Source organism: Hypanus sabinus, chromosome 20 (genome assembly GCF_030144855.1).
Source record: "Hypanus sabinus isolate sHypSab1 chromosome 20, sHypSab1.hap1, whole genome shotgun sequence".
Lineage (NCBI taxonomy): Eukaryota > Metazoa > Chordata > Chondrichthyes > Myliobatiformes > Dasyatidae > Hypanus > Hypanus sabinus.
In genome coordinates this window covers 51,981,734-51,997,439 of record NC_082725.1, presented here as the reverse complement: position 1 = coordinate 51,997,439, position 15,706 = coordinate 51,981,734, and the positions used below count along the sequence as shown (strand labels likewise).

General features: G+C 40.8%; 1 protein-coding gene across 1 annotated transcript in view; it reads left to right on the top strand.

Moving 5' to 3' along the window:
* Positions 1 to 2,171: 2,171 nt before the first annotated feature.
* stmnd1 (stathmin domain containing 1) overlaps positions 2,172 to 15,706 on the top strand; it is a 29,197-nt gene continuing 15,662 nt past the window's right edge. The window contains exon 1 of the mRNA XM_059945496.1: positions 2,172 to 2,299. Coding sequence (XP_059801479.1) covers positions 2,225 to 2,299 — 75 coding nt within the window. The 5' untranslated portion in view covers positions 2,172 to 2,224. The remainder of the gene's footprint in view (positions 2,300 to 15,706) is intronic.

The following is a 15,706-nucleotide window of genomic DNA, read 5'->3' as shown; positions in this document are numbered from 1 at the left end:
CGGATGCAGTTTATTATTTGGAATAGCTGACAGAATTGACCTGAGGTTTTACTTAAAACATTACTGTTGGATGAACACAACAGGTCAAGCAACATCAGTGGTGGCAAAAGGGCAATTGACATCATGACCAAAACATGTGGGTTTCAGCACGAAACGTCGTCACTACCTCCTCCCATAGATGCTGTCTGGCCTGCTGAGTTCTGCCAGCATTTTGTGTTTTTATTAGAGAGATGATAGCTTGTCATAAAGAAGAGAGAGGGCGGTGCCTGGTAGAGACTGGTGGGTGATAGGTGGAACCAGGGATGACAGGCAGATAGAGGCTGCTGAGGCAGGAAGAGTTTAGAGACAGGCTGGTGAGGCAGGAAGAGTTTAGAGACAGGCTGGTGAGGAGGAAATGGGCAGATGGAGCAGGGGTGGGGAGGAGCAGAAAGAAGTGACAGAGACTGGAAGGTAGTAAATGCAACCAAATGAGGCCTCCGTCAGCTATAGTTGGCCATGGATATTGCATCTTAGCTGTCTAGATACAGGTACACAGGCCTGGACAGTATGATATGGAAAGCAAGCTGTTGCCCATGTAGCAAATGCCCCCTCTCCATGCATCCAATAAACCCAAAAGGAATGGTATATACTTCCTAAGATAACAGGCCCAAAAGTGCACACAATACTTCAACAGAGGCCTCACCAGTGCTTTATAAAGTCTTGACATTACACCCTTGATTTTATAATCTATTTCTTTTGTAATGAATGCTAATATTGTGCTTGCCTTCCTCACCACCAACTCAACCTGCAAATTAATCTTTAAGGAATCAATCCTGCATGATGACTTCCAAGTTCATTTGCACCTCAGATTTTTGAATTTTCAATCCATTTAGAAAAGTCTACTTTTTTTTAATTTCTTCTACCAAAGTGCATGACCACACACCCACTGTATTTCATCTACCACCTCTTTGCCCATTCTCCTAGTTTGTCTAAGTCCTTCTGTAGTCTCTCTACTTCCTCAAAATTACTGCTGCTCCACCTAAATTGTTATCTGCAAACTTTGCAACAAAGCCATCAATTCCATCATGCAAATCAATGACATATAATGCAAAAAGAATCCGGCCCACAAAGACCCCTGTGGGCCACCACTAGTCACCAGCAGCCAGTCAGAAAAGGCTCCCTTTATTCCACTCTTTGCCTCCTGCCAACCAGCCACTGCTTTATCCATGCTAGAATCTTCCCTGTCATACCATGGGCTTGTAGCTTGTTAAGTAGCCTCATGTGTGGCACCTTGTCAAAGGCCTTCTGAAAATTCAAGTACACAATACACTGATTCTCCTTTGTCTCTCCTGCTTGTTATTTCTTCAAAGAATTCCAGCAGATTCCTCAGGCAAGATTTTCCCTTGAGGAAACCATGCTGACTACAGCCTATTTTATCATGTACCTTCAAATACTCCAAAATCACAACCTTAGCAATCAATTTGAACATCATTTGAAACTGTAGTTTCCTTTCTTCTGCCTTTCTCCCTTCTAGAAGAGTGGAGTTACATCTGCAATTTTCCCTGGGGATCAATTAATTATGTCTGTGTTTTCCAGTTTTCTGGAACCATTCCAGAATCTAGTGATTCTTGAAAGATCATTACTAATGCCTTCACAATTTCATCAGCCACCTCTTTCAGAACCATCTGGTCCAGGTGACATATCTACCTTCAGACCTTTCAGTTTCCACGGTAATATTGATACATCCGACTTTAGATTCTCTTTCTCATATTTCAGAGTGAATTCAATCATATTATGATCACTCGTCCCCAAGGGTTCTTTTACCTTAAGCTCTCTAATCCATTCCGGTCATTGGACAACACCCAGTGCAGAACAGCTAATTTCCCAGTGGGTTCAACCACCAGCTGCTCTAAAAGTCATTTCGCAGGCATTCTAGAAATTCCCCCTCTTGGAATTCCGCACCAACCATGTTGAACCCCCAGGCGAACCCATTCAGGGGTAATGAGCCACTTATTTTAAGAGATGGACAAACGGGGGCTAATACCAGACGTCCACGTTCGTCCTATTTGTGCCTCCGTTTTAACTGGGATGTTTAAAGCGAGGGTTCCAGCTGGGAATGCAGCCAGGCTTGACTGACGTCCCGTATTGTAGTAACACGCCATGGTAACGGCGGAGTCCCCGGCAACCACAATGCGGGGCGGGTAACCGGCGTGCGGGCGGAGCAGACAGTCGTGTGCCGGTCGCGATGGGATGTGGTGCGTCCACGGTTTGCAAGCAATCGGAGGCCGACGCAGAGAACAGTCTAGAAAGAAAACGCAAGGTAACCGGTGCGGCAGCCACCTAGCGTTTAGCCTGCTTAGACAGGCACGGAGAGCCCAGAAAACACACTCTCCCCAACCTAATGACTAATAACAACACTGGAATATTAAAACATTGCTGGAAAAGAGTAGTTATCTCTCCATTCTACCAGCTTCGTTTCTGCAGGATTTTTGAGTGTGGCTCTGGTTTGTCAGCATCTTCACAAACTCCCATCTCTTCCACATCAAAATCCCTGCGACAGATCCACCTTTAAGGCTATGTCCTGGACTTTTATCAGTGTTGTTCAGAAACTATCCTAAAATCACCATAATTGACTTCACGATTTTCCATATTCAGTACATAATTACGTAAATCCACGTGAAAAGAGGATAACGTTAAGTTCAATTTGTGAATTTGGTTTTGGCAATTTGGGGTAATTAAAAATACACAGATAAAGTCCCAAGATTACGTCACTCTGCTAGGCTGGGACTTATCTATAAAAGTAGAGCAAACAAATTAACTTTGGTACTTGGTCAAGTATAGATAATAAACCTGCTAATCTTTCTGTGTGTTTGTGTATGCATAGACATACAGTATACTGGTTTACAATTAGCTCTACCTGTGCCACGTATGACAGGTGACTTCACATGTGTAAGCATGCATATGTATAAAGGGCATACTTATGTTTATATGCTCTTCTATAAGTATGTTTTTAATCTTTAATTTCTTTAGAAGATTGTAAAAGAACAATCCAAAGAGAATTGACTATACAGTAATAGATGTAAGAGATGGTGTGATGTAATTAGGAATGATATTTTAAAGGCACTTTTTTTAGATTGAGGAGCCACAGTCCTCGTTTATTGTCATTTAGTAATGCATGCATTAAGAAATAAATGTTCCTCCACTATGATATCACAGAAACACAAGACACCAAGACTGACAAAAACCACATAATTATAACATATAGTTACAACAGTGCAAAGCAATACCGTACAGATGTTCCTCCGTGCTTCGCACGTCCATCTCCATCGAATCAGGATTGTACACGGCATCCTACTTGACAGATAACAGATATTCATCCCGGAGTGGCCACTGCGCACTGTGTCGCACCGCCGTCTTCTCCAACTTTGCACCGGTACATGGATAGGAAAAGTTTCGAGGGACATGAGGCAAATGGGACTATCTTATTTTTACATCTAAATATGAAAGGCCTGTTTACTGTAAAATTCTTTGACTCTACTGATGTTACAGTGTAATGTGAAAAGTGTACTAACACCATGTGAAGGCAAGAACTGACCACTGCAATGGAGACGGTGAAACTGCAGATGCAGGAATCCAGAACTAACTGCTGTGCATTGGTTCAAAGTTCAAAGTAAACTTTATTATTATAAGTACATATATGTCACCATATACAATCCTGAGATTTATTTTCTTGTGGGCATACTAATTAAGTCTATAGCAGGGGTTCCCAATTTTTTTTATGCCATGGACCAATTTCATCAATCTACGGATTCATGGACCACAGGTTAAGAACCCCTTGTCTACAAGATAATAACCATAACAGAATCAATAAAAGACTACCCAACTCGGATGTTCAGCCAGAGTGCTGAAGACAGCAAATTGCAAATACAAAACAAAGAAATAATAATAATAAATACATAAGCAATAAATATCAAGAACATGAGATGAAGAGTCCTTGAAAGTGAGTCCATTGGTTGTGGGAATATTTCAATGATGGGGCAAGTGAAGATGAGTGAAGTTGAACCCCTTTGGTTCAGGAGCATAATTGTTGAGGGGAAGTAACTGTGAACATGGTGGTGTGAGTCCTGAGGCTCTTGAACCTTCTTCCTGATAGTAGAAATGGAAAGAGAGCATGTCCTGGATGGTGGGGGTCCCTGGTGATGGATGCTGCTTTCCTGTGACAACATTTCATGTAGTTATGTTCAATGGCTGGGATGGCTTTATTTGTGATGGACTAGAATGTATCCACTACTTTTTGTAGGATTCTCCATTGGTGTTTCCAGACTAGGCTGGAGATTCAGCTAGTCAATATACTTTCCACTACAAATCAGTGGAGCTTTGTCATAATTTTAGATGTCCTGCCAAATCTCCACAAACTCCTATGGAAGTTGTATTAGCTACCATGATTTCTTTGTAATTGCACTTACGTGCTGGGTGCAGGAAAGGTCCTCTATAATAATAACACCTTGGAATTTAAATTTACTGACCCTCTCCACTTCTGATCCTTGGATGAAGACTGGCTCATGGACCTCTGGTTATCTTCACTTGAAGTCAGTAATAAGCTCCTTGGTCTTGCTGACATTGAGTGAGAAGTTGTTGTTGTGGCACCACCCAAGCCACATTTTCAATCCCCCTCCAATGTGCTGATTCATCACCATCTTTGATTCCACCTACAACAGTGGTATCATCAGCAAACCAGAATATGGCATTGGAATTGTGCTTATTTATTTTAATGTATAACCCGTGTAGATTGTACTCTATGATTGTTGTTCTTAAATTCTTCAAAAACTTTGTTTGTCGGTAGGGATAACATGTGAAACAGTCATTAGGTGAAGACCTTCAGCGTAAAAAGGAAGACCAGCACTTGGCATGGGAGATGGTGTGAAAATAGAAGGTTCCACCCCATTTACAAGAGTTGTCCATTGAAGAGCAATTTAGTACAAAATCCCTCACCACTCCATCAACAACTGAGTCAATATTTCCATCCTGAAATAAACTACATGTACTGAAAAACAGTATAACTAATCAAATTAAATTATTATATAGGTTATTCATGTAAAATAATCAATTGATACATAAATACCTTGCACTAAACAGTCTTAAAATGTTTATTGTTTTACATTTTTACATACTCTTTCTTGAGCCTATATTAAATGCTATTTTATCACTTTTCCTGTGTCTACAAATTTCCTTGAGGCTTCAATATAATTGATAAGTGGCTGCTGTGGTTTGATTAGGGAATCTGGGCAGGGCAGTGTCCAACTGCAGACTGTTTTAAGTAGATAGCTATTGATACAGCCCAGGCCATCAGGATTCTAATACCAGAATGTGCATTGGTAAAACAGTGACAAGAATCCATACAAAAACTGAGCAGGGGGAGGAAATGTCCCGGTCAAGCAGCATCTGTGAGGGTTCACAGACAGTTGATATTTCAGGATGAAACCCTTTGTCTGGACTGAAAAATAGATGGGAGATAGCCAGTATGTGAAGTTGAGGGGATGAGATGGGACAGGAGCTAACAACTGATAGATGGTTCTAGCTGAGAAGTGATTGTCAGATGGCGTCAGGGGGGAGTGAGAAGGATGGAGATAGTTACAGAGGCAGGGAGGTGATATGGGGACAACAAAGGACTGAAGATTATGGAATATAATAAAAAGTAATTCAAAGAATTCTCTTCAAAATTCTGGTAAAATATTTATATTTTTGTACAACACTACACCTAGTGTTGTTATATTCTCATCTGGCTCCATGGTAAGATTAAATTTTAAAGTTAAATGTTATTGCCCTTAAGGAGACAGCCTTCATGGACAACTATTGTATTTGCAGTGAAGATACTGCCAGTGTGCTTTTAGCAAAGGAGGTCTGTATTTTCATTCAGAAATGATGAGGAAACATTTTTCCGTGACAGGCCTGTACATGGCCTTGTTAGTTCTATCATGTAGCTCAGCGTACTGATCCCAGTGTTTAAGATGCATGTGGAATTTTCATCAGATTGCATCTCACTTTTAGCTACAACTGGTGTTGCTCCACACTAGCCCCTTTATTGAGGAAGGGTTCTCTGCCCCCTCATTTAGCAGAAGGTACAAAGATTTGAGAGCCTATACCATCAGGCTCAAACATCTATCCCATTGTTATCCAACTCTTGAACAGACCTCTCATATTCTAAAGATGAATTAATTCTTCATCTCCTAACCTACCAAGTTGTGGCCCTTGCACTTTATATATCAACCTGCTCTGCACTTCCTCTGTAACTGTAACATTGTATTCTACATTATGCTTTCTTTGTTCTAGCTTGATGTACAGTATGGAATGATCTGCCTGGCTAGATGGATTGCACTGTAGTTTGGTACATGTGACAATAATAAACCACTACCAAATACGATAAAATGGTAATACCATGTCATGAGATTGCAGATTATGGTGCTTGACAACTTTGCCTATGCTCCAGGTCCACAGTACTTCATGTTGGATCTTCTTGTTAATGTGGTGCTCAAACAAAATATGATGGAAGTGTTACCTTCACTAGGACTGGACTGCGGTTACTCTTGCCAATGCAATCATGAGTTGATGGACATACTCAGAATGTTTGGTGGCGACAACTCTTTCCACTAAAGTGCTTCTCTCACCATTTGTAACAGATCCATAGAAACATAGAAAACCTACAGCACAATGCAGGCACTTCATCCCACAAAGCTGTGCCAAATTTATCCTTACCTAGGCTTCCCATAGCCCTCTATTTTTCCAAGTTCCATGTACCCATCCAGGAATATCTTAAAAGACCCTATTGTTTCCACCAACACTACTGCTGCTGGAAGCCCATTCCACGCACTCACCACTCTCTGTGTAAAAAACTTACCCCTGACATCTCTTCTGTACCTACTTTCAAACACCTTAAAAATATGTCCTCTCATGCTAGTCATTTCAGCCCTGGAAAAAAGCCTCTGACTATCCACATGATCAATGCCTCTCATTATCTTGTACACCTATATCAAGTCACCTCTCATCCTCTGTCATTCCAAGGAGAAAAGGTAAAATCCACTCAACCTATTCTCATAAAACATGCTCCCCAATCCAGTCAACATCCATGTAAATCTCCTTTGCACCCTTTCTATGGCTTCCACTTTCTTCCTGTCACTACAAGACCAGAATTGAGACTAGTACTCCAAGTGGGGTCTGACCAAGGTTAGCTGCAACATTACCTCTTGGCTCTTAAACTCAATCCCATGATGGATGAAGGCCAATGCACTGTGGGCCTTCTTAACCACAGACTCAACCTGGGTAGCAGCTTTAGATGTCCTATGGACTCAGACCCCAAGATCCCTCTGAACCTCCACACTGCCAAGTGTCTTACCATTAATGCTATATTCTGCCATCATATTTGACCTATCAAAATGAACCACCTCACACTTAAATAGGTTGAACTCCATCTGCCACCTCGCAGCCCAGTTTCCTATCAATGTCCAGCTATAACCTCTGACAGTCCTCCACACTATCCACAACAACCCTAACTTTGTGTAATCAGCAAATTTACTAACCCATCCCTCCACTTCCTCATCCAGGTCATTTATAAAAATCACAAAGAGTAAGGTCCCAGAACAGATCCCTGAGGCACACCACTGGTCACTGGCCTCCATGCAGAATATGACCTATCTACAACCACTCTTTGCCTTCTGTAGGAAAGCTAGTTCTGGATCTACAAAACAATGTCCCCTTGGATCCCATACTTCCTTACTTTCTCAATAAGCCTTGCATGGAGTACCTTATCAAATGTCTTGCTGAAGTCCATATACACTACATCTATGGCTCTACCTTCATCAATGTGTTTAGTCACATCCTCAAGAAATTCAATCAGGCTCGTAAGGCACGACCTGCCCTTGACAAAGCCATGCTGACTATTCCTAATCATATTATGCCTCTCCAAATGTTCGTAAGTCCTGCTTCTCGGAACCTTCCCCATCAACTTACCAACCACTGAAGTAAGATTCACTGGTCTATAATTTCCTGGGCTATCCTTACTCCCTTCCTTGAATAAGGGAACAACATCCACAACCCTCCTATCCTCCGGAATCTCTGGTATCCTCACTGATGATACAAAGATCATCAGCAATCTCCTCCCTTGCTTAACATAGTAGCCTGTGGTACATCCCATCTGGTCCTGGTGACTTATCTAACTTGATTCTTTCCAAAAGCTCCAGCACATCTTCTTCCTTAATATCTACATGCTCAAGCTTTTCAGTGTGCTGCAAGTCATCCCTACAAACCCCAAGATCCTTTTCCGTAGTGAATACTGAAGCAAAGTACTAATTAAGTACCTCTGCTATCTCCTCCAGCTCCATACACACTTTTCCATTATAACACTTGATTGGTCCTATTCTCGTCATCCTTTTGCTTTTCACATACTGTAGAATACCTTGGGGTTTTCCTTAATCCTGTCCATCAAGGCCTTCTCATGGCCCCTTCTAGCTCTCCTAATTTCATTCTTAAGCTCTGTGGTGAACTACGTGTGCCGGTCTGGACACGCCCCCTGCTGACTGCTCCTGTGGCTCCTCCCACAGGCCCCTGTATAAAGGCGATCTGAGGCCTGATGCTCGGCCTCAGTCTCCAGGATGTAGTATGATGGTCACTCACTTCTGGTTCCTTCTTCCAGTTAATAAAAGCCGATATCTCGCCTTACGTCTCAGAGTGAGTTATTGATGGTGCATCAAGCTCTTTCCTGCTAGCCTTATAATCTTCTAGATCTCTATCATTACCTAGTTTTTTGAGACTTTCATAAGCTCTTCTTTTCTTCTTGACTAGATTTACAACAGCCTTTGTACACCATGGTTCCTGTACCCTACCATCCTTTCCCAGTCTCAGTGGAATGTATCTACTCAGAACCCAACACAAATATCCCCTGAACATATGCCACATTTCTTCCGTACATTTCCCTGAGAACATCTGTTTCCAATTTATGCTTCCAAGTTCCTGCCTGACAGCCTTATATTTCCCCTTACTCCAATTAAACGCTTCCCTTACTTGTCTGTTCCTATCCCTCTCCAATGCTATGGTAAAGGAAATAGAATTGTGATCACTATCTCCAAAATGCTCTCCCACTGAGAGACCTGACACCTGACCATGTTCATTTCCCAATACCAGATCAAGTACAGCCTGTCCTCTTGTAGGCTTATCAACATATTGTGTCAAGAAACCTTCTTGAACACACCTAACAAACTCCACCCCATCTAAACCCCTCACTCTAGGGAAATGCCAATAAATATTTGGGAAATTAAAATCTCCCACCACAACAACCCTGTTATTACTACTCCTTTCCAGAATCTGTCTCTCTATCTGCTCCTCAATGTCCTTGTTACTATTGGTAGTCTATAACAAAAATCCAGTAGAGTTATTGACCCCTTCCTATTCCTAACTTCCACCCACAGAGACTCCTTAGACAAACCCTCCGTGACTTCCTCCTTTTCTGCAACCATGACACTATCTCTGATCAACAGTGCCACGCTCCAACCTCTTTTGCCTTCCTCTCTGTCCTTACTGAAACATCCTGGCACTTGAAGTAGCCATTCCTGCCCCTGCACCATCCAAGTCTCTGTAATGACCACAACTTCATAGCTCCAAGTGCTGATCCACACTCTAAGCTCATCCCCTTTATTCATAATACTCCTCACATTAAAATAAACACATCTCAAACCATTGGTCTGAGTGCGTCCCTTCTCTATCAACTGCCTATCCTCCCTTTTGCACTGTCTCCAAGCTTTCTCTATTTGTGAGTCAACCTCCCTTGCCTCCGTCACTTCAGTTCGATTCCCACCCCCTAGCAATTCCAGTCTGACAATTCAGCTGTTCAGCATTTAAACCATTTTAGCATGATGGTGCTTGATATTGAAGTCCACACAAGGGTACATTCTGTGCTCCTGTAACTATTGGAGCTTCTTTCAGATGCTGTTCTATACTGAGGATTGAGATGGTAAACAGTATGAGGTGATTTAATCCAAAGAGATTTCATGGATTTCATAAGCCTTCTATGAAAATGTCATGACTACCATCTCTCAACTGTAGAACTGTGCCAGCACATCTTATTAGTGTTGCAGGACATAATACAGGTGCTGTGATGGAGCAGCTTAAGAGATTTCCTGAATGAGAAGATTTTACAAGGATGGCGATGTCTGGCTGTTACTTGTTCAGATTATGACATGGTTCTCACACTTTAGGCATGTCCCCAGATGTTCCCAAGGAGGATTTTACAAAATGAACTGAGTTGATGTGTGCCTTTGTATCTAGGCTGATGCAAAATGTTCCATCTAGTTTTATTCTTACTATTTTTCTTGTATTGGTTTGGCATAGCTGAGACTTGCCTGACCCATTTTACTAGAGAATGAAGTTGAGAATCACATCCAGGTCATGCAGAGCTAGCATAGGAGAAATATTTCCCTGAGAGATATTATAAAACCAGGCAGGTTTTTTGCCACAATCCGGTAGTTTCACCATTGCCTTACTGGCACCGTGTTTTTTTATCGCAGATTATTTAATAAGTTATATTTAAATTCCCAAAGTGCCATGGTGAGATTCAGATCATGACTCTGGTCCAGTAATTCTGTTGTAGCCCTATCCCTTGGAGCTATTCCTATGAAGCCACTCAGCCACTTCTCCACATTGTTTCCAGCTGGTCTGACAGCACATCCTCTTATTTCAGGAACAGCATTTGCAGGATTCAGTTCATCCAAAGGATGTAGAAGAGTAAAGGGCAATGTTTAGCACAAGGTCATGGCATCATAATGTAGATCCTCATATTTAGTTACACTGGGTAATGTTCTAGATGTGTCCTTTACTGTTCTCTATTGAACAAGATTTGACGATAATGGTAGAATGAGGAAAATGCTGGGTTATAATGTAAAAGTAGCCAAGAGCAAAGGAGTAATTATGTGGTTTGTGTAAACGCAGATCTTATGGCTCTGAGCTCCTTTGACTGTGCTGGCTCTATAAAACATCTATCAATTTGTACTACTTCCACTTTCTTTCTCCACGGCCCTGTATTTTGCTTTTCCTCTTAAAACACTTGTTCAATTTGTTTTTGATTTGCTTTTAACTCCTTTCCTGGCAGTGCATCTCAAATCATTGTAACTTTCTTTGTGGAAGTAGGTTTTCTCATCTGCTCTGAAGTTGTTTTAGCAGTTACTTTAAAACTGTGTCCTCTGGTTACTCGCCCTTAGGTCAGTGGAAACATTTGCTCAACAAAGCCCTTTTTAATTTTAAATGCTTCCAATAAACATTCTCTTGACTTTCTGCTTGGACTAGAGAAAATTCCGGGTTTGTATTTTTTTCAGGTTAGTGTGAAGTGAACAGGAAAACAAATGATTGAAATGCAATGTATCCAACCAGATGATTTCCTTTGCTGCCCATTTGCTTTCTGCCAAATATTGCCAGAAACTGACGGGGTAACTCTGTTTTTGTGAACAATAACAACATCTTTACGAGGTGTATCCTATGACTAACTATTGTCTGGGCCACCACACTATTTATAGAAAGCTGAAGAGATGCATTCTCTGGGGGGGGTCCCTCAAGAAAGAGGAAACACCTTGTTATGAGCTACAAAACCATTCAGATTAAGCCTGTTAGTGTGAAACTATAAAATATCCTATTGTTGTAAGCAAGGGTTCATAGCCTCTGTACCCAAGGCTGAAGAGAGCACAGCAAACCTGAATAGGGGCAGTTCAGCAAAGACGCAATAAGAGGCAACCAATTGCAGCACACCAGAAGACTGTTTACTATACAACATTAAGAAAGGATGAGCATTGAAAAGACCACCATTTGTGACTATACGAGGGGTGATTGATAAGTTCGTGGCCTAAGGTAGAAGGAATCAATTTTAGAAAATCTAGCACATTTATTTTTCCTATATTTACACACTTAGTTCAGCAGTTGTGGAGCATATGGATCCCTCCTTTGTAGAAGTCGGTGTCTTGGACCCCCAGAAGTGGTCCACAGCATGGGGTGATAGTTCACAGCATGGGGTGATGAATTATTAACTTCAAACTTTCTGCATTTTCACTCAAAGAGCTGAACTGCACGTGCATGTAACGAGAGCTGCATAACTCATCTCCTTCTACCTTAGGCCACAAACTTATCAATCACCACTGCTATGGACCACTTCTACAAAGGAGGGATCTGTCTGCTTCACAACTGTTGAACTAAGTGTGTACATGTAGGAAGAGACTATGCTGAAAAATAAATGTGTTAAGTTTTCTAAAACTGACTCCTTCTACCTTAGGCCACAAACTTTTCAATCACCCCTCATATGTATTCCAAGAAGAAACCAAAAACTATAGTGATCTCAAAAATAAAATACAGATTAATAATGAAGATATTGGATAAGTAACTGACATAATCACTGACTGTTCCATCAAGGACACCACCCCCCACCCCCCACCTTAATTTCATGTCCTCTAGTAATAGACATCTCAAACTTGGGAAAATACTGGCTGTCTACTCTAACCTTATAAATTTCTATCAGGTTTCCTCTCAGCCTCCAGTGCTCTAGAGAAAACAACCTAAGTTTGTCCAACTTATTATAGTTCATATGCTCTCATCAGACAGCTTCCAAATAATCTACTTCTGCACCTTTTGCAAAGCCTCCACATCCTATAATCTGGTGACCAGAACTGCACACAATTCTCTAACTGCAGCCTAACCAGTTATATACAGCTCTACTTGCCACATGACATTGCCCATGAGTAATATTGACAATGTTAATTATCTTTATAGAATGACCCTGTTAGGAAGACACTTGTTGAAAGAGCTGGGCATTCAATTAAACTTGTATACCATGTATGTATGCTTCAGCATTCATACACAAGCATTAAGGGCCATCAAGCTCACATACAAGCTAATCTTGTTAAGTAGTGACACCCTTTCAACAATTATTAAGAAAGATGAAGCATAGTGATGGAGTTAGGATCAGCAGAAGGCCTCCACCTTATGCAAGGAAAGCCTCTGTTATTAGTCAATTTTTAGTACATCCCAACATCATATTTGTGTTTGATCTGATTTGTAATGTTTCGGTTTTCATGAATGATGCATAGTTTAACAATACCATGGGTGGGGGCTGCAAATCCTATGCATACAGCATGCTGACTAAAAGTGAAGAAAGAGGTATAAATTATCAATAAATCTTTCTGGATTATATTTAGGAGCCAAAAATGTCAGCAATCCCTGCAGGGAGAACATGCATACTAGTTACAATCTACAAGCTGGATACAAAACCTACAATTTCCACAGGAAGCAGTGTATTGTATGTAATATTGGTTGTAAACAATGATTTTTGCTTTATTGCTTTTCCTTCTTTAAGGATTATGTCATGACACCAAGTGTTGTTCAGATTGAAACAATTGGAAAGATTTAGATGTATAGATGGGATCATACTATGCAGGGACAGTACCTTCAGTTTACCATTTCTGAGCTGACCATCAATAATCTAGCTATCTTCTTGCACTTCACTTGTAATCTTTTGTGGTCTCCATGCAATTTTAAATGCATAGCTAAATCCTTATTAAATGTAGTGATACTCCCTGCCTCTAACATTCCTTCAGGCAGTGTCTGAGATTTCATTCCCACTCTGACTGAAATAATTCTTCCTCAAGTCTTCTCTTAATCTCTTACCATTTAATGTAAACCTGGCCTCTCTGATTATTGATATCTCTGCACAGGGAAATAGTTGCTCATTATCTACCTTAACTATGGCCTTCATAATTTTTCTACTGCGTTAATTCACCCCTCAGCCTTTTCTCTGCTCCAAGGGAATCAAACCCAGCCTGAACAGTTTTTGCTCACAAATATAACATTCCACCAACTTCCTAGTGCAATCACACCCTTCATATACTGCAGTGAACTGCATTGCACACAATACTCCAGCTGAAGCCAAACCATTGTTTTATAAAGTTGTACCAGTTTTTCCCTGCTCTTATATTGTATGCCCTGGCTAATGTTGGCAAAGATCCGACATTGTCTTCCTATACAGCAGCCTTCAGAATTCCTTTGATATGCTGTGTACACCAGGGTCCTTCTGTTTGAAAACACTTCCCTGGACTCTTCTACCATCCATTCGGTATATCTTAGCCTAATTACATTACCAAAGTGCATTATCTCACATTTTCAGAATTAAATTTCATTTGCCATTGCTCTGTGCATCTTACCAACTCTTAATATTATCTTCAATTTAAGATTGTCTGCTTTACTATTAAAGTACTATTGATTTTTAGACCAGCTGCACACTTAACTGCATTCATATCGAAAGCATCTAACAACACTGATCCCCTTGGCATACCACTAGTTAGAGACTTCTATTTGCTAAAATATCACATAAGACTCCTAGTATTAGGCCAATCTTAGATCAAATTTGCCTACTTTTCATGGATCCTGGGGCCTCTTAAACTTTAAACAGTCTTCCCTTGTCAAAGACCTTACTAAAGTCCATCAACTGCACTGTTCTCGTCAATATGCCTTACTACTGTGCAACATTCAATCACATCAGTCAGACAGGAACCTCTATCTAACAAAGCAATGATTAAACCCTATATACATGACTCATGCATATTACTGCCAATGAAATGTTTTTTGAGTGCAGTCATTGTCATAATGTAGACAGTATTAACTCCAATTGTGCATGAGCTGTGACTAAGATATTTAAGAACTCCCTGGATGTCTCTTATCTGCCTGATTTGCTACATCCTTGGTTATATATCTCATCCAAAAGGCACAGTTGCATTATCTCACTATTGCACTGTGTTTTTATAGTCACACCACTGGAATAGGTCTTGAAGTCACTACTTTCTCACCCAGAAACAAGGGCTATCTACCAATTGGTCAAGTTGTAATCATTTCCAGGCTAACATCTCCAGATGACATAATCTATCAGATTTACATTGAAACAAGCCTGAAGCTTCAAATCAACACACACAAAACGCTGGAGAAACTCAGCAGGCCAGGCAGCATCTATGAAAAAGAGCCAACAGTCAATGTTTTGGACCGAGACCCTTCATTAAGACTAGAAAGGACTTCTTCCTCCTCTTCCCCCACACGCTTACTCTGACTTCTCCCCACCCTGAGTTCCTCCAGCATTTTGTGTATGTTGTTTTGGATCTCCAGCATCTGCAGATTTTCTTGTGTTCTTGACACCTTAAGTCCAGTCAGTTGCCTTGCATTGGTGGATAACTGAAGTGTGCACAAAAGCATACAAACTAATATTCCTGTACTCTTCAATAGTTGTGTCACCACTGTACACACACAGTTTTTATGACTGGTTACGCCCAGTAGGGTGGCATGTGTGAAGTGTAAATGGATGTGTGTAGTTGACAAATTTTTCATGACGGGTTATTCAAACTTCAATTTATTTTAACCAGAATTTTGCAGATTTTTCCCAATAATTGTCATAGTCATTTCATTTGCTTCAGTTACTATTCTGGATGTTTCAGTTTTAAAGTGGCTATGCAAACAGAGTGGTTAAATTGACAGTTTCCAACTCTATAGTAATTAGCATAAGAAGGTTGTGAAACAGGAGAAGGGGAAGAGAAGGAAGGGAAAAGAAAGAGTAGGAGACATTGGAAATGTCTTCCTGGGTCCACCATAAGAGACAAATTGATAATGTTTTGATTTCACTGAGCAAAAAGCTGAGAATGTTTGCTATCCCTAAATGCTCAAA